The sequence below is a fragment of the Sinocyclocheilus grahami genome, unplaced genomic scaffold, assembly GCF_001515645.1.
Source record: "Sinocyclocheilus grahami isolate Dianchi unplaced genomic scaffold, SAMN03320097.WGS_v1.1 scaffold143.1, whole genome shotgun sequence".
NCBI lineage: Eukaryota > Metazoa > Chordata > Actinopteri > Cypriniformes > Cyprinidae > Sinocyclocheilus > Sinocyclocheilus grahami.
In genome coordinates, this window is record NW_015505322.1 from 1,329,906 (window position 1) to 1,352,589 (window position 22,684).

The 22,684-nt window shown below is 36.2% G+C and overlaps 1 protein-coding gene across 1 annotated transcript in view; it reads right to left on the reverse strand.

The window, feature by feature from the left end:
* The window catches only part of LOC107591577 (rap guanine nucleotide exchange factor 2-like), a 39,497-nt gene extending 20,252 nt beyond the window's left edge, over positions 1-19,245 (reverse strand). Inside the window, exons 1-3 of the mRNA XM_016280770.1 lie at positions 18,363-19,245; positions 997-1,067; positions 852-908 (exon numbers count right to left, since the gene is read on the reverse strand). Coding sequence (XP_016136256.1) covers positions 852-908; positions 997-1,067; positions 18,363-18,431 — 197 coding nt within the window. The 5' untranslated portion in view covers positions 18,432-19,245. The remainder of the gene's footprint in view (positions 1-851; positions 909-996; positions 1,068-18,362) is intronic.
* Between the last annotated feature and the right edge of the window lie 3,439 nt (positions 19,246-22,684).

The window sequence follows — 22,684 nt, forward strand, 5'->3', positions numbered from 1 at the left end:
CCGCTAAACTAAACTCGGATTCAATACAAATAAGACTCTATCAACAGCATTTTAGGTGCAATGTTCACAGAAAATAAAAGTAAATGTAGTGTAAAATATCATGCTTGCATTTTTCTTAAAATCACAAAATAAGTTTATTATAGAGATGTAAATCTGTCTAAATCATCCTTTATCAGGTGAGAATACTTTCCTAGGTGGATGAATTTATGGTTACGTGTTATGGATGTAATGTCATAAAGTGCATATAAAGAGTCCCTTTCTGGCACACTAACAGTTTAACAAAGTTACTTCGCCATGACAATGAAGTCAAAAGTTTGGATATAACAAACTTTACACAGCCAAGATCAACGAATGATTTTTATCACAGTCTCGTGCCAACATGTCCTGTGGTTATACTTCTGAAACGGTGTGTATTTTAATCTTTATTGCCTGGCTCCATGTGCTTAGTGTAACTGCTTTTTATACTTTTTAAAATATTTTCTGTGGTAATAGATATTGTCACTAATACTGCTGATGAGCTTAACTTCTAATAAATCTGGAACATTCCTTTAATTGTATCAGCAGTAACCCAAGCAAACAGGGGGTCTTGAACATAATGTTTCATTTTAACAAGCAGAGTGTGTGTCTATATTCAACAAGCCTTTAGAAGCTTAACTGAGCACTAGACAGATGTCGGTGTGTGTTTGTGTCTGAGATAGAGAGAGATGGAGAGCGAGCAGATGCGTGTGTGTGCGCATAAAATCATCATTGTGAGTTTAATGTAAACCTCTGACAAACTGACCTAGATAGAGATACATTTTCTCACAGCCTTTGTGAGAGTGTATTGAGTGCGTGTGTGTTTGGATACTCACTAGTATAAAACCTCATTAGCTTCATGCTGTTCATATCGAACTGTCTCACACATCAACCTGCAGGTGAAATAAACAGTGTTGAGCACATTCCTTCTGTAATGTAGTAATGAAAGTCCCCTCACGCACACACACTGTGGTCTCGTACCTGAGCTGGTGTTCCCTCAAGTTGGACAGCGCTTCCATGCCATGGAGGTACGAGTACAAGATCTGCAGATCCTGCAAAACAGAGACGTAGAAGGTCACATATTACATTGATGCCACTTCACTACCGAAAACATCACATTTAGCTCTGTGCCACATTTTGCATGCAACCGTTTGCGGTTAGCAAATGATTTCTTATTTAGCATTCCTTAAAATGATGTCACCCAAAAAGTCATTTGGACCTTTTCCAGAGCCTAAATAATCTCATTCCAGATTTCCTAACTTTTTATACAAGATTTTATTATTGGCTGCATATGTCAAGCTCAACAATTCAACCAATAATACTAAAGCTATTGCAAGAAAAGAAGAAAAAACTAAATACATTGGCATGCATCAATAGCTAAAACGCAATGTGTTAAAGATGTTTTTTAGTTCAGCATTTTCCATAATTAATTTGTTTATTCTATTTTCAATGATGGAAAAATAAATCTGCATTTAGACACGTCTCACATTTTATAAACATGGAAAAAAAAAAAAAAAAAAAATGTAGTTATAGTTCAGTTTAGCTGTAGAAATTTTAAGAAGGCTAAGCACCTTTTTTACCAGCAATTTATTGGGAAAAGAAGCGGGGGAAAAAAAAGTTTTATGCCAATGCAGCAATAAATAAGAAAATTTATTTTTTTAAGGACACAGATTTCCCTGATTAAGCGGCTTTTTCCCCCCTCACAAGACATTTAAAAACTGCCTGTAATTACACAAAAGCACCAGTAGGAGGTGCCCCATATATAGGAATATATACACAAATAATAAATACACACCTTTACCAAACACACTGCACACATAACCCTCCTTAATGACTATTTAATTCCGCCCATCAAGAGTTACGCAGTTAGCATTTAACAAGAATGGAATGTTTGCAGATACTCAATCATTCACTCCTTCACTTTCAGGTCTCTTTTTTCTGACTTCTGTTTTTCCCTCTCTACTCCTTGTCATTATTCGGTTTCTCTTTTGATACAAGATAAAAGATAATATGGATGTGTCTCATGACCTAGCAAGTGCCTACCTCTTTGGGCATCTTATAGTAACTTGTTAGACATTCACAAAACATAAATAAATATTTTTAAAGCTAGTTACCTGAATAGCACCACTTTTGGTTTAATGGCAAATACATTAAAAGTTGTTGATGTTTGTTACTGTCACAGTAATGGAATGTTAAGTATACAACAGGAATGTGTGCTTGCAACATATTCATTTTGTGTGTTTGTCTATGGATGTTTTTGTAAGCAAATTACCGATTACGAAAATCTGGTGAGAGAAATCATTTCATGGTCAAAGATTGTTCTGTTAATGCAGAATAACAATCAAGTCTTACAATGAGATTATATGAACCTATTATGCAAGGGCATATCAAATATCAGAAAGAGGAAAGAGCTACACAGCAGATATAACCACATTAATGCTAATTTAGAAACCATTTATTCACACTTCTGCAATGCGAGAAAGCAGCGAGACGGAAAAACCTCAAGCCAAGTGCAAGCACCTTCAACTCAATGTGGGACGATATCTCAAAATGACCCAAAACAATTTGCATCACAGTAACTAAAAAGTGACTAAAAACCTGTGAAAAAATTTATTTTGATTTACTAACATGTTAGCTTTAAAAGTATTTAGTCAGCCACCAATTGTGCAAGTTCTCCCACTTAAAAAGATGAGAGAGGCCTGTAATTTTCATCATAGGTATACCTCAACTATGAGAGACAAAATGAGAAAAAAAATCCAGAAAATCACATTGTAGGATTTTTAAAGAATTAATTGGTAAATTCCTCGGTAAAATAAGTATTTGGTCACCTACAAACAAGCAAGATTTCTGGCTCTCACAGACCTGTAACTTCTTCTTTAAGAGGCTCCTCTGTCCTCCACTCGTTACCTGTATTAATGGCATCTGTTTGAACTCGTTATCAGTATAAAAGACACCTGTCTATATATATAGAAGCATGAAAATGTACAAGAATTTCAGATATTTTATAAAGTAATTTTACATCACAATCTTTCATTATTTTTAATGTGTCAAAATTCTGAAACTGCTTACTTCTAGGTTTAAATCACAGATTTTCAATGTGGTCTCAGGAGTTTGGATCTCCAAATCAGTATTTTTTTATGACTGAAAGGAGGAAAAACCAAAGTGAAGTATGGACTCACTCAGTCATTTATTTACTTTATAACAGTAAGTAAATATCGGTTCCGCATATCGGTTATCGGGCACATAAATATGCAAATAATTGGTATCGGTTATAAAAAAATCAATATCGGTCGATGACTAATTATAATGTCAAAAACACACAAGGTTTACACAGTTGGTTTTGTCTAAAGTGAAAGTAAACAGTTGAGAGAAAAACAGATGCATGCAGCTCTTAAAGTGACAGCAGACTAATAGTACTGAACATGCTGCGGCTTGTCATTAAAGGCATAGTTCACCCAAAAATTTAAATTGTGTCATTTACTCACTCTCATGTTGTCCCAAACCTGTATTAATTTCTTTCTTGTGCTGAACAAAAAAATATATTTTGAAGAATGTGGGTAACCAAACAGTTGCTGGCCCCCATTGACTTTGATAGTAGGAAAATAAATACTAATGAAGTCACTGGGGACCAACAACTGTTTGGTTCCCCACATTCTTCAAAATATATTTTTTTGTTCAGCACAAGAAAGAAATTAATACAGGTTTGGGACAACATGAGAGTGAGTAAACGATGACATAATTTTCATTTCTGGGTGAACTGTACCTTTAATGATAATAAAACAACAAAACACAGAAAAATCTCTAACTGCTTTTGACCGAAGAACTTTAATACAGTATATGATATGATGTACAGTATATATATATATATATAGAGTGTTTTATCTTTATATTTGTTCATTCAATTTCTTGAATGCTACTGCTAAATACACCTACTGTAACTGAAAAATAAAGCACTGTTTGTTTTATTTGTATATTATGTGTATCTTAGTTCTTATTTTTTAATAACAAAGATAAAACAACCCTCTACGCACACCTTGGCAATTTAATCGCCATTGGCTAGTACATTTTTTAGTTTAGTCGCCAGACTGATATACAATTGTACACACACACAGACATTATTTTACCAAAACAGCTCATCTTTGTAAAATGGCACAGCTTCTTAAATCTTAGCTTCTTAATCAGTTAATCAAGCATTATATTATGATATTAGGATAATTAAGCACTATTTAATTATTATTAATTACGATAGAACTGTAGTGATTAGAACTAAAACTTGGTAACTGTGTATGAATGCTTATTTGTCATTTTAACTGAACATAGGACTGGTGCTGATGCTTAAGAAAAAAAAAATTGATAATAGCAATAGATAATAGTAATTATTAAAAAAAATACAACTACTACTACTACTACTACTACTACTACTACTACTATACAAAAAATATAAAACACACTAAGGATTAATGAGCCGCTGGGTTCATGAATATTAATCACGTTGTCAGCGTTCCCTCAAACTGATTTGCTGAAATCAAAACAGGGACGGTAAGAGATGAGCGCCAGCCAATGAGAATGTCGTTTGCGCATTAGCTCCGCCCACTACCAGAGAAATCGGCATATCGTCTTGTTTTTAAAAGCTGAATAATTCCAAATGAATTTCGTTATTTTGACAGGAAAATACAACAAAGAATATAGTTTAGATGTAGCTCGTCGATTCAGCGTGGTATGCAAGACTCTCGCTCGGTCTCTTTGCATGTGTGAGAAACAGCGCTATCAGCAAAGCGGCGGCGAGTCGTGCACATTCACACTAGAGTTTACGTTGCGTCAAATACAGCTACGCTGCGCATCCATTGAGATTAATTGAAAATGTAGATTGCTTGATGGAAAGCGAAACTCTGAAGCGCTCAGTCAGAGTGTTCAGCGAGTGAAAATATATTTGTGCTAAACTTACACTTAGCCTCTAACCCACACACTGGCGAGTAAAATCTAAGAATTTATTAGCCAATGGCTAACGATAACACATCATTTAGTCACATATGCGAGCGATTTACTCGCAATGTAGAGGGTTGTAAATACTTTGGCCTAAATATCAGCCATTCTTTTATATTTTGTTTCCTTGTTAGACTTTGTTTTTAAAATGGGGAAAAGTTTGGCTGTACTGCTCAGACAACTTGCAAAATAGTAAAAACAACATGACAGTACCGTGATAAAATCGTGAATTTCCTGATTTTTTTTTTTATATATGTTTGCCATATTGCTCACCCCTAATCTGTACCATCAGCTCTCCACAGTGAACTCACTCAAACGGGACATCAGAGGCGTCATCTTTTCTTTCTCTCCTCCCTGACATTCCAACAACCTTTCTCATGGTCTTTGACACCCTTCCAACCCATCTCTCATCTACACTTACTACAGTCAAATGAAACTAAATTCAAACTGCCCAATGGGTTCCAGTCAGGAGTGTTGTGCTGTGGCCTGCAATTGGTTGATTTGAGTAGAAGGGCAGGAATGTTTATTCTTGGACTATGGCATTTCCTCTTTGAGAGACAGACACGCACATAGAGTTCTGATTATGGCAACGGACTGAGACCTCCGAGTCAAGAGACCAAGGTCACATTTCAGTTGGTTGTGGAAGACCTGGCCACTGAATTAAATTAATAAAATCTGGAAAATACTTACTTGCACACACGTTGGCATGACCCTTCAAGCTAATTATGTTGGTGTAACAGTTGCAGATTAATAAAATACCAACAAATTAAATAGCAAAACATTTTTAACTGCATTGTTTACTTCCATTCTATCAAAGTTTGGCATCAGAAGTTTCAAATCCGTAAACTAGCCCTATATGATCTCTGACTAAATCTGAAAATCACCCAATGCAAACAGGGTTTGTCCACTTTTAGACAACTCAATTTTCACAATTTTTTCGAATTGTTTGGGATAACTGGATCATTCAAATTCAAACTAATTCAAATTAATTTAAATCAGATTCAGATAAATTATTTAGACCGATCTAAGAATCAGTTTAATCATTTATTGAATAAAAATCAACTCAAACATTTTTCCTTACAAACAGCACATTACTCATTAACTTGTACACAAATTTGACTCTACTCAACAACACTGAGTTGACTGAATATTAACAGCTTCAAAAACATTCAACATTTTACATGAATATTTTATTAACATATGTGACACTTCCAGGCCTCGGAAAAAAAAGAAGTTAAACTCCATGACTGTGGGAACACTCAAACATGATTCATCTAAGAAACTCGACTACCTTCTGTTTTCACCATGTTCCACTGCCGGGCTTTTCAGCACAACTTCCTTTTTGTTTATTTTCAGATTCAAAGGCAAAGTCATTTACTTTCTATTCTTCAGGAACCTCCAGAGTTTCCTTTCTCTTCAGAGCCCTAAAATCTGTTGGCATCTTGGCAGACTTTTGCACCACTCCCCTTCCATCTTAAAACAAATATAGCCAAATTACTGGTACTATACATAAACAACAAACATTTCTGCGTAGAATCCTAATTTGTCATTTGTGTTGTTCAGTGTTTCCCACACATAGACTTTACTTGGGTGGGCCGCCCAGGTATGTTTGAAGAAACATTTTTGCTGTTATTATTTTTATCCCAAGCTACGCAATATCGCGTTCATAATCGCAGATGAATCGTCTTCGATTATGAATGCAATATTGCGTAGCTTGTCAGTGATCTACGGCTCTGTGTATTAAATGCCACTCCATCTGAAAGCACGTGCTGGAGATTTACTACTAATCACAGAACCGGCTTTACTGACGAGAGGCGCATGTGATTTATCGTGCAGCCCTATTAAAAATCACACATTATTTGTCATGTAGTAGACCATTTTTATGCCGAGGGTAATAGGAGGACTTTCCACCCGGCTCCCACCACAAGTATATTTTAAACCTGTGAGAAGCCCTCAGTTGAAGACATCAGTATCAGTACCGGTTTCAGCTTATACCTTTAATGAAGTTCTCAGTATCAACTGTTAAAATGTGCCAATGTTCCTCTACATGAATTAGTGTACAAGTTCTTCTTTACCCTCTTTCCTGTAAGATTAACAGTTATTCACACAGACGCCTCAAAATCAAACAACCCGACACAAGCTGCAGAGAAAGAAACTTTACACCCACTTTCCTTTCAGTTCTCTCATGGTTGCGTGCATAGGTATTTATTAATAAAGCCATGTGAGCAATTATAACTAACAATGAGTCACTAACCACACAAATTAGCAGTAAACATTATTACATTGACACTATTGGTACACTACGAACACACATTATTACCTCAAACCAAAACATTACTGCCATATACCATGGAAAAGTACAAAAAAGCACCATGGGGAAAAATTTTTTTTTAGGACATTTACCATGTACACCATTGTTCTTTGAAATACTTTGGAGTATAAACTATGATCCTGAATGACTTGTAAATGGCATTTAGAAAGTACCATGGTTACAGTCTAAAATTATTGTAACATTTCAGCCACAGCACTTTTCCTAAAGGGACGATTATTTACAACATGTATATCTCAAGTAGGAATGTAATGATGCACCCCGAGCTGGTTGAAAATCAATATAAATGTGACAATTCAAGTCGGTTGAGATGTTAAACAAGCAAAAAACAAATCATATCGCATTGTGAGTTGAGTGAATCGTTACATCCTTAATCATAAGTATATCTTTTTATAACGAAGATCTGTCAACAAAGAAGAGCAGTACATTATCAGCTATGAATGAAATGTTCTGTTCTAATTCTGGAAGACTGAGCAGGTCCTCTTTTGTATCATTGGCAAACATTGTGGCAAACAAGTCTAAACATGGTGGCCACTTATTATATAATTTATGTATTTTTTATAGTCCAAAACAAATGGCTTTTAGCCCTGAGAGATCTCTGATGACATAACATGAAGGAAAGAAATGTCCATGTGAACACATGACTTGTTAAGTGCTTTTCCTATTAAGGGAACTGAGAACACTTTTCAAGTTGTTTTCCTATGAAAGTTCATGAGAAATTACAAATGAAAACTAAAAAGCTAACGGTTGCCCAGCATCTGTGTTTGTGTGGTTTCTGAGTTTCACAGCACATTCTGTGTAAAGAGTAAAATCCCCCCCACCCCGGTGTCTTGGTGGCAGTGTTAGCAGGTGGGAAAAACCATTATAGCCAGCTGGGTGAACAAAATGAGGAAGGATTTAAGAGCAATGCCACAACTGAGAAATGAGCGCTGCTAAATTGAGCAAAAGACTGTCTGAGCTACGGTTCAGATGGAGAATAGGCCATTGTCATTGCGACAAACATCCATATGCATCCTGTACACATGTAAATGTTAAAAAAAAATAACTATCGTCCAGGAGGACTACATGAATTCAGACTCTGACCTTTGGCCTTGAATTACTCACATTCCAGTTAGTCCATAAGAAGCACATGAACATGGTGTAACTAGATGGCATATGCTGTGGACTTGTGTTACTGGGATGGTTGCTCACTCAAATTCAAAACAGAACAGATCATATATATATATATATATATATATAATATATGTAAATATTTATGTTAAATGCTCTCTTCTATCGCAGCTTAACTTGCAAAGACCATTCTAAGCCAGCCATATGTTGATTCCTCAATTAACATATGAGCAAACATTTCGATTTGTTGAGCATTTAAACCAGCCTGAGTGCAACAGAAATTACACTTAATGACCCTGGAATAACTTCGATTTCAAGCAAACATCCACAAGCAGGCAATACTAACTATGAGGCAATACTGCTCTGGTTCACGTCTTTCCATAACAATCACAAACTCCTTAAAGCTATCAGTCTCCAGAGAGGACTCACTCACACCAACAACATAATTACAGAAACAGGCAGCCTTTGCATAAGTGTTCTAACACTAGACCACAAGAGAAAGCAGAAAGGTTACATCATGTCCACTAAAAGACAAGCAGTTTAGTAAAGTCAAGACAGTCTTTTCATTATTTTTCCTTATGAGAACAAAGCATTTTTTTGAGTCACCATTCCTCTGGAAAAATCAAAAAATAAAATCCCACACACTTGCAGTGAGGGCTTGGCATACCAGAACTAAAGTAATGAAAACAACCACCTTCACATTCCTACTATTAGCCCACTATTTAATTTGACTAAGCATGCATTTATAAAAAGGCTAGAGTAGATAATGCAAGAGAGGAGGTACTTTATCAGCGCTGATTGATGCACAGGTTTGAGGAGAACATGGAAGGAGGAGAGGAAAAGCTGATAAGACATTATTATTAATACAGCAATGTGTCAATGCACTTCTCAGCACTGACACATCACTTTAATAAAGGGAGAGAGGAACAGAAAAACATTTGTCAGGATAGGAGAAATTACTCACTGCCCTCACATGCTCAATGGGCATAACTGGGGTAAAAACGGAAACAACCTTTACTAAAAATACTCTGATTCCGTTTCACCACTGACCTTAATGATGTCACCAAAGTTATGGGAAAAGAACAAATGGATCACAGCTGAGAATTTGGCCCCAGACTCAAATAAAAACATGTCCAATTCTTTTTTCTATTGGTTCTCTGTGAGGTGTACTTCAAACGTAGGCATTCATCTGAGCCAATACTGCTCTACTTACATCTAACACGAAAATCTTTTTCAATATTTTTATAAAAAAAAAAAAAAACTAAATTACAAACAAAAAGACAAATACAACAAAACAAAGATACAAATTAAATAAGATTTAAGTTGTCAGTTACAGCAGGTTTATTTACATCATGTAAGAAATATCACAGAAATTTAATAATCAAGTGTATAACTTACTGCATAGTCGTTTCTGTATGAATCAAATAGGAGCTGATTCTTCTTAATGATACAAAAAGTGATTTGTCATGGCATGAAACATCACGCATGTCCCAAATTCGCGATTGCATGCTTTCTGTGCACATACTTTATTTGCATGCATATTGGGACACATTCACACATTTAAAAAATGTGTTTAACTAGTTAAACTATACACTAACAAAAATAGTAACTAGGCATTATTATTATTATCAATAACTAGCAGTAGCCATAAAATCATAAGTATTTGGTGGGTTATCAAGATCAACTGGTTTTTAAACAGTCTTGAGGTATTATGTGCAAAAGATAATGGTGAAGAATTGTATTTTGTTCCATTTAAAACTCAAACAACATGTGACTCTGCATTTCTCTAAAAGCCCTTTCAGGAGGTCTCATTCACTACTACACAAAAATAACAGGAGGGAGGAAATGAAACCATTATGAAACTGCAGGGCTAATGCGTTTCGGAAGAACGTGAATCAGTTCCCAAGTCAATTTTTTCACACAATGCCAAAGTAAAATTAGACCATATTAGACATTTTGCTCTACATTTCACAACATCACACCTTAACTGCAAAATTGTACATTTTGTGATATAAATCTGTTTTTGATGTCAGGTTTCAAACTGTAGTGAAACACAAAATTCTGTACTAGCAATCAGAGTATGCTTGGGATCATTGGAGAGCTAAATTTTCAAATCCTTCTTGCTGTCCTAACATAGCCTGAAACGTCCCATAATGGATCAAAAGTGATCCGAGCAGATGGTTCTTTTTGAGATTTGATGTAGCCTATGTTTCCAACACAACAGCAAGCTCAAAACATTTACCAAACCCTGACAAACAGGTGTCCCATATTAAGTCATCATGCAGATGAAACATGGCACATTCATGGCTTGGAGGAACAAAATTATGAGATTTGTGTGGGTGGCATAAATGTCAAGATTCTTTTTCCTGCATGGCACAGTTTTTGGTAAATGGAAGAAATGTAATGTCATGATTATGGCACACGGGTAACTTTTCATGGAAGGCTCAGAAGCAATGGTATCAAAATAATTTTCGCATTTGTTTTATTTGTTCAGCATTGGTGTATATACACAACACATGCTCTTCTGGAGCTTGTACAGAATTATTGTACAGAATTTATGTACAACAAAAGCCAAGAGACTTTAGATGACATTTACAATGCTGGCAAGTAGTGAATTAGCAAATATTAAAATCAAACAATACATTGACCAAAAAACAAAAAAAACAAACTCAGCTTTTACAAGTCATCCAAACCAATATTACCACAAAATTAGACCTAAATAAAACCATTAAATCCCATCCCAAATCTGACAGCATCAAATGAGTAATAAATATAATATTCATAAATCATTGGATGTTTATAAACAGTTGTGAAATTTACTTTTTACATTTCACATTTTAAAATATATAAAACATTTACATTGAGGAACTGGGTTGCTCTGTGACAGGTGTCACTCAAAACCTGTCTAACAATTAAAGCATAAAAAAATGGATCACACTCAATTAAAAGAGTTTTACTGCAGCTAAAATAAACATGAATATTTACAAAAAAAATGAATGTGAAAGTTTTTAATCAGTAATTTAGTAGTACTCTTATCAGATTATATTCCTCCACAGGCTATATTCAACCTGTGATTTGTACCTTTGAACCCTCTGCTCTTAAATGTTTTCGTGAAAGTATTAACAATAATCATATTAGTCAATAAAAATCGGTTAGTCACACTCTAGTCTGATTTAAGAATTACAACAGCTTTAGCCTTACAATTAACACCAAAACAGGAATTAAAGACTAAAGTCTAGTAGCTAGATTTCAACCTCAATCAAGTTGTTTTCGCTTTTCTGTTTCTCTCTCTTCCTCTCTTTCTTCTACTCCTCTCTTATCTCAGTACATCTCATTCTTCTGCTCTTTTCCTGTTGCTCTCAGCAGCAAGCACACCATGGTGAGGCTCATTACATGGGGAAGTAACACCTTAAACTCAAAAGCCCGTGTTGTACACACACTTGCTCTAATATGTGTGCGCTCAAGGACATACCAGACTTATAAAATATAATAACTGGCCGGTGAACACAGACAAGTGGTTACATACAGTAACTAAGGAGAGAATGGAGTCTCTGGTGAGGCCAAAGCTTCAATATCCTGAAATGTTTACAAATGGATAGGGCTGGACGATATGGCCAAAATTGATATCACGGTATATTTCTTAATTTTGGTTGATATGATATAATTCCGATATCGATATGAACACAATTAAAAAAGCCTCATAAAAACGGCCAAGAACGGCCACAACAGATGTCTGTACCTACAAACTTATGAAAAATTTATTTGCCAACTCTATGAAACCTACTCCTATAAAACTATATCATATTTTAGGAAAAAAATTACGCAAATAAATAAATGTTCACCTTTTATTGGTATTTAGCCTTCATACAAACAAGAAATGTGAAATCACTGTCAAATAAATCTCAGACTCTCCTTATTAATATTTATTCTTGAAAATGCAAACTGATTGTGTGCCAGCAGGAGGCGCTGTGAGAGCGGTAGAACTAACGGTTTCTCCAGTAATGGCTGTAAACAAAGCAGCTCCGCTCATGAACGCTACTTTATCAGTCAGAAAACAAAATAATAGAGCAACAACAAAAGCATGTTGCTGGAAATGGCTTTATTCTTGAAAATGCAAACTGATTGTGTGCCAGCAGGAGGCGCTGTGAGAGCGGTAGAACTAACGGTTTCTCCAGTAATGGCTGTAAACGCTCATGAACACTACTTTATCAGATAAAATGCCATCTAAACTATTCTGAAGACAGTCGGTTCCCTTCAGAGAAACATTCATATAAAACACCCGCGACGCATTTTGATTTTGAAACGTGCAGTGCTCATGTTTATTCAACGAAGTCAAACGCCACAAATAAATCAATGTATGGGAAACACTGGTAATGTATATCGAAATATCGGAAATGTGTTTAAAAATCATATCACCGTTATTGAAAAAAATTACATTGCGATACATATTGATATTGAATTATTGTCCAGCCCTACAAATGGATAAGAGCAAATGAGACACAAACACACTTCCTTACACACACACGCACACACAGACAGACCACAGCCATGAGAATGTTGTGCAGAGCCACAGACACAATCATAAGTATGGTTGAGTGAGTGCAGCTTTCCGCTCTCATTGTGGGCATCTGGTATCTTAACCATGTATGAGACTGAATGAGCATGTGAAATATAGAGAGTGTGGGAAGAGAGAGAGAAAAAAAACGAGATTGAGATAAGATATAAACAAGCCAATTGATTATAGTGTGAATTAGGGAAGGATGATATTCTTGTTATTGTCACAGTTATTTTACGAGCATTATACAGTATTATTACGTGCAAGTACAGTGATTTCATTAGGCGGGTTTTATCTTGCAAGTAAAAAGGTGTTAAAATCTCTTACTCAAACTCTGATTAAAGCAAAAACAGCATCAGAGTAAGCAAGATTTATTCAAATCAGCACAAATATACTGCATAGAATGGAAGTATTTCTGCATATGACTCTAAAGTCAAGTCACCTTTATTTATATAGCGCTTTTAACAACACAGATTGTCAATGCAACTGAACAGCATTAATTAGGAAAATAGTGTAAAAGTGTGACTAATACATTGACCTGTGCCACGGTTTCACAAACATCTGAGGCCCTGACCATAAACCAACTGCAGCAACGCTACGTTTGCTTGTCTACAGGATGGCATCTGTGCAAATCCTTATAGTAAACAATCAAAAAGAAACAGAAAAATGGACAAAAAATAACAAACAATCGCCTAATCCTGTCCTTTCACCCACCACTGCTGTGGTACCTCAATATTTCCTGACAAGAATCTTCATCAGAACTATATATTACCTCCTTTAAAGTCAGCATAAAAAGACAATTCACCTTATCTGTTTTGCAAATGCATGTTATAGCTCTTATTGTGAATGAATACATTTAGATGTTCCATTTTTCTGACCTCTTTATTTACAATAATGTCATAACTCGACAGCATTCGGGAGTTATGGGCAGAGGAGACCTGGGAGTATTGCTTGACCTATGTTGGCAAATCACTATAATACATACTTCAAAGTGACTGCATAAGCCGAAACACTGTGTAAAAATATTAATGATTAAAAGGACAAAAAATAAAAAACTACATCTGGTACATAATTGATTTGTGATCATGTTAATGGATGTAAATTTATCATATAAAAAGGCTTTTTGTGTTTATTTTGATATAAAACATTGTCAGTCTTTTCGTCTACATGTTTAAAAAACGTAAAATCATAACTAATCATACTGGGAGAGTTGCAACACTTTCCAATATAGTTCTACTAGAACCATAAATGTGTTTATTTGCCACAATCATCAGAGTGACTAACCCACATGCACAGTCTATCTCTGACCACCACAATATATTAATAAACAAAATTAACAACTCAAAACAAATAGTGCAACAACAGAACTCTTTGTATTTGACATTAAATTGCACTGTTTGGGGATAAGCAGTAGATTTCTAAATTACTGCTATTTGTAAATATTACATTAAACTTTGAGATACATAAAAAAGTTATAGGCATATAACTGGTGCTGTTTTTCCCCCTTTTTTAATACTGTAAAGCTGCTTGCTTTCGAGCAAACAGAATAAAGTGCTATAAATAAACATGACATGACTGGAGTACGGAATTGCAGAGCTTGTGCACATTATATTATACTGTATTACATTATATTAAATTACATTGTGTTAAATTACATTCACATCACTATGATCAGATGCTTTCTTAACTGCCGTTTTTCACTGCTGTCAATTTTGTTGTGCGTTTATTTTGTTTTAGAGAGGAAAGCGTGCAGCACATATTTACATATTCATCTAAACACGTTGGGATGTTCGCTAACAGTATACCTCTGCAAAGGTATTTCAAACTTCTTTTCACCCCTGAATGATGAAAAATGAAGAATGAACTTTGCGATGAGTGAGTAGTGAGTATACTACTTTAACATGTTCATCTGATGACCACAAGGGCCCACATTAATAACCAACTGAAAATCTATCAGCTAGTGGACTAGACTAATATTACTAATTTATTATTGAGCTGACACTTACCCAAAGTGACAGTCACAAAACACTTTTGACTGAAAAAGCCCACTGGAAACTGGGAATCTCCAGTTGCTTGCTAAAGCACACAAAAGGTAATAGCTCATGGATCAACATTTAGCAGATTTAAATATACAACCCCTTTTGGTTACTTCCCAAGATTTCTAACTAATAGTTTGCAGTCAGAGACACAATGCAATTACTTAATTATGCAAAAGTTAGTACACAACATCAAAGCTGCAATAATGTGTTCAGAAGGTGTTAGTGCTCATCTCTTCATTAATTTTTCACACTGGGCCAACAGTGGCTTTTGGGTTTCTCTCAGCTTGAGACCCCTGGAACTCAGAGGTCCCAGGGCCTGATCCGTAATCCTTTCTTGGAATTAGTGATGCACCTGAACATATTACACTAAGGCCTGGTTTCACAGACAGGGCTTAGACTAAGCCAGGACTAGGCGATAGTTCAATTAGGACATTTAAGCAATTTTTATTAACGAGCCTTAGAAAAAACATTACTGGTGCGCATTTTGAGACAAAAACAGAGGCACTGATATATTTTAAGATCAGTCAGTGCAAGTTTCTTTCTGTTAAAACAGCTCAGACTTACACTTTAGTCTGGGACTAGGCTTAAACCTTGTCTGTGAAACCGGGGGTATGAGTATAAACAAAATGTGAATTCCTTTAAAGGTCCCATATTGTACACCTTTCTGGAGTTTTATTTGAGGTTTTGATGTCCTTAAGAATATATATTTGCGGTATAAGTACCAAAAACCATCTCAATATATTTTTACAGCTCCTCTCTCAGGAGCTCTGCTGAGAACAGGTCGATTTTGGTCTGTCTAATTAATATTCATGAGCCTCTCTTCTGATTGGCCTGTTGTTTTCTGAGTGACGCACGGCCAGGCCAACCACAGGTAACTAGGGTCAGCGATGTCACAGCGCTAGCTGGAGGCAGCAAAACAAAGAGGAAACTGGAGGCGGCCCATTCAAACCAGCGCAGGTTCGGCTACATAAGGAGCTGAAAATATCATCTTGTTGTGATGTTGGGTGCCAGAATCGATGTAATACAGCCTCAAATTATAAACTTGATCGCATATCTGCTGCCACTGCCAGACAAAAAGACAGCTGTGGTTAAACGCGATAAAACGAACAGACTGGACAGAAAGGATCGTCAAAAATGCTCACGTTTGCAGCGCACACTTCTTATCAGAAAAGATTCAATAAAGTACTGTCTTTTGTTGTTATGGGCGCATCTACAGATTTCTTGCCATATGTCTATGTTTCTTGCATCTCACAACTATGTCGTGTATGAAATAATGTCTGTGTGCATGTGTGTAAAACAGCAAACTGACGATTTATATATAATCATTTGTAATTGTATATACATTGTTGTGATTAATTGTGGCTGGAACAATAATCTAGCTGTAAAAACAGTTGCTTGCTGAAATTGAAATATATATACATCTTCATCATGACTAGATAGACACGGTGAGTTTATCTTTACTATACAGGTTAGATGTGATCACCTCATAGTAACAATCCCGTCAGATCGTCCATCCTTTGAGTGGTCGGCCGATCTGGTTTCGTGGTTAAAGTTAACCTTTCCGACATGTTTCCGTGTTGTTGTTGTTGCTCAGCAATGGCATGGACCCGATGTTGTCTGGGGGTTTGGCTAAAGGAGAGTGGGATGGTGGGCGGTGCTCGGGGTGGTGACTGAAGGCAGTGACTGTGTAGTTCTGACGTCAACTTTTCACAACGGTTCGTGAAAAATCGCTAGAACTTTAAGCAGGCTGTGTGAATTTTACTGTGGACCCGATGTTGTCTGGGGGTTTGGCTAAAGGAGAGTGGGATGGTGGGCGGTGCTCGGGGTGGTGACTGAAGGCAGTGACTGTGTAGTTCTGACGTCAACTTTTCACAACGGTTCGTGAAAAATCGCTAGAACTTTAAGCAGGCTGTGTGAATTTTACTGTGGATTTACTGTTTTGAAACTTGTATTGTAGTTACATAGCACCTAGACCTCAGTAATCGTGAAAAAAGCCAGGACATTTCAGGTTTGACAATATGGGACCTTTAAGGAAGTGCTTTAACTCTTCATGGCAGCACAAAGAGGCCCAGATCTGAATGGCCTACACTATAAACTACATTCCTCACATTCTTTTGATTCATTAAATTCCTGGGCTTGAAACTCACAACCCAAAAGCCCCACACACAGAACTCAAACGTAGTTTTAAGTGGCCACAGACAGGAGGTTCAGTGTGCTCAGACATTCATACAATGCTGGTCGTTTACAGAGCTTAAACTCTAATGAGCTTGTGGTCTGGTGCTGAGACATTTGTTTATTTCAGATGGTTTAAATGAGGATGATCTAGTCTGGACTGAAGGGCACGGTGAGGAAATACTCCCTTCAGACAGATGAGTAGTGCTTTAACTCTTCATGGCAGCACAAAGAGGCCCAGATCTGAATGGCCTACACTATAAACTACATTCCTCACATTCTTTTGATTCATTAAATTCCTGGGCTTGAAACTCACAACCCAAAAGCCCCACACACAGAACTCAAAACGTAGTTTTAAGTGGCCACAGACAGGAGGTTCAGTGTGCTCAGACATTCATACAATGCTGGTCGTTTACAGAGCTTAAACTCTAATGAGCTTGTGGTCTGGTGCTGAGACATTTGTTTATTTCAGATGGTTTAAATGAGGATGATCTAGTCTGGACTGAAGGGCACGGTGAGGAAATACTCCCTTCAGACAGATGAGTAACGCGTCTGAAATACCAAAGAAACAAGGTCCTTCCAACTCGAATGAGTGTGACTATATTAATTCAGATTACGACTAAACTGAACGTAGATGTGGAACAAAACAGCAACTTGCTCGACTGCATAATAAAGGGACACCACAATTCCCCAAAAATGAGTCGAACTGGAGCTTGTGGCGCCTTTAAACAAGCTGGTCTAGATGAAACAATGTATTCAATGCCTCTATGAGATGGCGACAGTGCTTTATTTAGACATTTTAAGTCAACTGTCTAAATGAAACTATTTCAAGCTGATTTAAAATGTTTAAATGAAACAATTAATTCAGCTAAACTGTTTCCTTGCGTTGTATATAAATCGTTTTGTAGTTCTAGTTTTACAGTCTGATTAACTGAGACAGCTTAAATTGCATAAACAGTTTTCTGTAGACATTATAAGTCAGCTTGAGTTATACAACCCGTTTTCTAGTTGCATACATTGTTTCATTCAGCCAGTCCACCACAGTCCCTCAAACTGCTAGTGTGTGGCCGCAAACCAAGTAAACAATCACAAACGCACAAGTTGTCTCTAAATCTAGCGTGTTCCCTATCTAGGCAGCATTGGTGCGGTGGTCTCTTACCTGTTGCGTCCTGTCGGCAGGATTCTTTATGATCGCGTGCCGAAAACTATTGTCCACATATGAAGCCATTCTGTCCGCGTGCGTTCACATGTAACAACAGATCTCCTTTAGTGAATCTCGCACATTGCCTCTAACGCTTCCGACTCCTTCGTTTAAGCAGAGCCTTCGTCTGTAAAACCCCATGCGTTCCTTAAAGGCAAAAATGTCCCGAAGTGGGCCGGTTTCCGAGCCCCGGGCTAGAGTTCTATTCAAACCCCGGGTAACGTTAACAGTAACGTTAGATCCTGGCAGTGGCGTACAGAGCACAATATTTAACGTTACACCGTTAAACGTTTATGGCATTCAATACTATCTTTCCTAAGAGAGCGTAGAGACTATAGGGTAACATAATCACGTTTTGCCGAGTAACATCACTGAAACAACTACACAACAACTAAAGACGTCTACACGCGTCTGAGCATCGACTTGTGTCCGGATGGAGGTTCACGGATATACTGGCGTGTTTTCGGGGTCGCTGTTCATCACTCCGCGTCTGGAGAGTCTCTTCAGTCGCGGCGAAGGCGAAAGCCGACACTAAACGTCCGATAATCCAAGTTGGAGTAGTTTAACAAAGTAGCGTGCGTCCATAGCGACTGCGCGGCGGACACCGGACGGACGGGCGGGGTGAAACTGGACCAGTGACAACGCCGTGATTCTCAAGAGTTGAAGCAAGAAACTTAACGTCTGGACTCTGGCGCCACCAGTGGACAACAATTCAGCCAAACTTTGAGTTAGAGCTGTGATAGTGGAGCGGCACAAAAGCGGCGACCAGTGGAAAACAAAGCGCGTTACAAAACCAGAAAGCGTCCCTTCTTCTTCTTCTTCTTCTTCTCTCGAGATTTTTGGCGGATTGGCAAACCAACGTTAAAGGTGCATGTCCGCCACCTACTGGTCTGGAATGTGAAACGTACACGGTTCAGCTATGAAGTATTCAACTATTATAGATAAAAAAAAAATAATAATAATAAAAACATTTTATTATAATAATAATAAAATAATTTTTTAAAAATGTAAATAAATCCAAAATTCCAAACTTCAAACTCTTTCCATTAATCTTGTCTTTTTAAAATACTTAAACAATTCTCCATATATTCTTGATTGCATTACCCCATAACCTAATAGTGTCTTTAGAGATATACTATTAATTCCCATCAGTTCCAGTTCTTGGAACATCTGATGTCTTTCCCTTTCATAAACTCTTAAAGGTTTTTACTTTTGATTAATAATAATAATTAATTGAATATAATTCAATTGGAAAAAATGCACACAAAAATTGCAATCAACAACACTAATCACTAATATCAGAATGCAAGAACAACTGACCCACAGGTTTAAATAGACCTATCTTGTTTCAGAATCAGAATCATATCTTAGGAACAAAGATTGCAATTAGATATACTTGGCACCTGTTTTAACATAAAATGTATGACAGCCTTATGAAATATGTGGCACAGCAACAACGGGCATTTTAAAATCTCTTAGACTTTTAGACATGATCAGTTAAACATTGAGCCACTATTCTTTCAAAATTACACATTGATGAAATATTTGAACATAAGGAAACTTTCCCTAAACCTATCATTTGGAAGTGTTAAGGCATATTTTATAACGCAATTACTGATATAATATATTGCTAAGAATATAAGAGAGTTTTGTTGTTATTATTATTTATGTGTGTGTTGTACCAGCTGACAGCTTTGCCCACTACCTAAAACGACCAGCAGGTTGCGCTAGATTACTGTGCATTTAATGAACTCGTGTTAATTTAATTTAATTAAGGTTAATGAGGGAAAAGGTTCATGAGGGAAATGCAGAAGGTTCGTGAGCTCATGCTAGGAATGCAACTGAAAAATTAAATTCAATGAAAAACACTTTTACATATTTAAAAATTATTAATATATAATGCATCAAATAAAACTATTTCTTTACTATGAAGCACTACATTTATTAGGCTAATTATTAAAATTGATTTATTGAAAATCTCAGGAGGCAGCCTACAGTTTACACAACTCACATATTTTAAATTGGGGTTCAGCTTATAAATATGGAAACATCAGGATGAGATCTCTCATGTGCAGGACCATATTTACAGTGTTTGTACAGTTTTATTTATGGACAAATGTCTTCCCAGAAGTGAGCTAAATCTAAAACCTCCCTTTGGGACATCCATGAACGTCCTTAATTAGATAAAACAATCCATAAATAAAGAATAAATAAAGTTTATAAGAGTTAAAGTTATGTTTAGTCCGTAGCAATTATCATTACCTTTATATAAAAACAATAAATACATGGTATGTCCCCATTTAGATAAGTGAAATAAACATGACTTGTCAAAAACTGACTTGTCAAGTGGTTCTCTATTTTTTGATAGACTCACAAAATCATTTTTGTTTCATTAGGATTTGTGTTAAGGTTAAGGTCCTCTATAAAATAGTTAAACCATGTGTGTGTGTGTGTGTGTACCTGGTATTCCCTAAGTCAAGGGGATCAAATGTCCCCACAAGGATAGTAACACCAGTAATTGTTTTCCTTTTGGGGACTTTAGTGCAGCGCTGGTTATATAGCCTTAATGGGCCATGTTTCAGTCATAATTTCATATTCATCTTGTTGTCTGAGAAGAGAAACAGAGCAATATATAAATGAAAACCGTTTTATTAAGGAATTGTCTGTATTAAAATGCAGTATGTGAGCACAGAGAGCGAGAGAGAGGCAAGCAAATGTAAAAGGTTGACACTATGTATTGAACCGTGAGTTAACTGTACTGTTGCATCCCTAGTTTGTACAGTAAAAACCATTACACCTATTGAATGTCACCATAAAACATGAAAACCAGTGTGTGTGTGTGTGTGTGACCATATATTAGAAAAAAGCATTAAAATTAGAAGAAAGCATTAAAATGGGGTAATCAAAGGATCAGTTATGGCGTACAGCCCGATCATTTTCAGCAAAATAACAAATCCCCATTGTGTCTTAATAAAGTGATACAGAATTTATCCACGCATGCACCCAGACAAAAACAAATCCCACATAACACACGCCTACACAGATGTGATGAAATGCATCAATTTAAGTGTACATAAACAGGGTATTTTAAAGCACTCAGACTGCAGGTATTTAGATGGAAAAGAGGACTTTTGTAAATCACAAGGTCACTAATATATCTGCAACAAAAGAGCTGGGAAGCATCAGATGCATAAAGAGAAAGAGCAAGGGTATGATGAAAGGAGTGTGGGATATGGGGGGGGGGGGGGGGGTGAAAAAAACAAGGAGCATTTTTAAATATACAGTTTGATTCTTTTTATTTTAGTTTCAGTTTTTAGTACATACCCTAAATAAAATAAAATATAATATATATATATATATATAATTTTTTTTTTCAAAATTTAGTTTCAGTTATCAATAACTTTATTTATTTCACTTTACATAGTCACCACTAGAGTTTCTCTAAAAGCCTAATCTGCCAGTTTAAATCAGTGTGTTCACTTACTTTTGTTTATGTGGTGTAGATAAATGCACATATTTTAGTACATAAATGACATTTGTTCAATAAAATTTTTTATTTTTATCTTTGGAATCCACTTTGAAGGATTTGAATCGTGTTTGATCCTCAAGAGCAGCTGAGCTGATAGTATATGAAAATAATGAGCTGGGTCTGTGATTTGGGCAGCACTTCAAAGCATGTGGAAAACTGTCTCCTCGTTTGTGTCTTCCTCAGAGAACCTTATTAAACATGCAACATGCTCACACTACTTTCTGCTGCTGCAGACAGTTCATTGTAAATTATAATCACCTTTGGCATCTTTTGAAAACAATACCCATTTATAACCCGATGTTCAGTCAAAGGGCCAAAGACAAAAAGTATATCCCCATATATTCAAGAAAAATCACCAGATGATAAAACAGATAAAAAAATGAATATAAAAAAGTTTAACATTTAAATAAAAACAAATAAATAAAATAATTAGCTGACTGTACCATGAAGATCAATGGATGATACCATAAATTTTGCAACTTGCAGTAAGTCAAAAGAATTTGTTGTTGACTTTGAATTAATTACTAATTAGAATTGGTCCCAGACTTTGACATACAAAAATACAATTTAGTGATAAAAAACAGTATTAGGCATAGTAAAGGGCCTAGGTGTGATATCATGATTAGTCACAGTTTATCATACCTCCTGACATGCACAGTCCCCCCCCACACACAAATATACACACACACTCAGACGCCATCTAGATGAGACATATTAATTGAGGAAACACTTTCTGTTCAGAGGCTGTGAG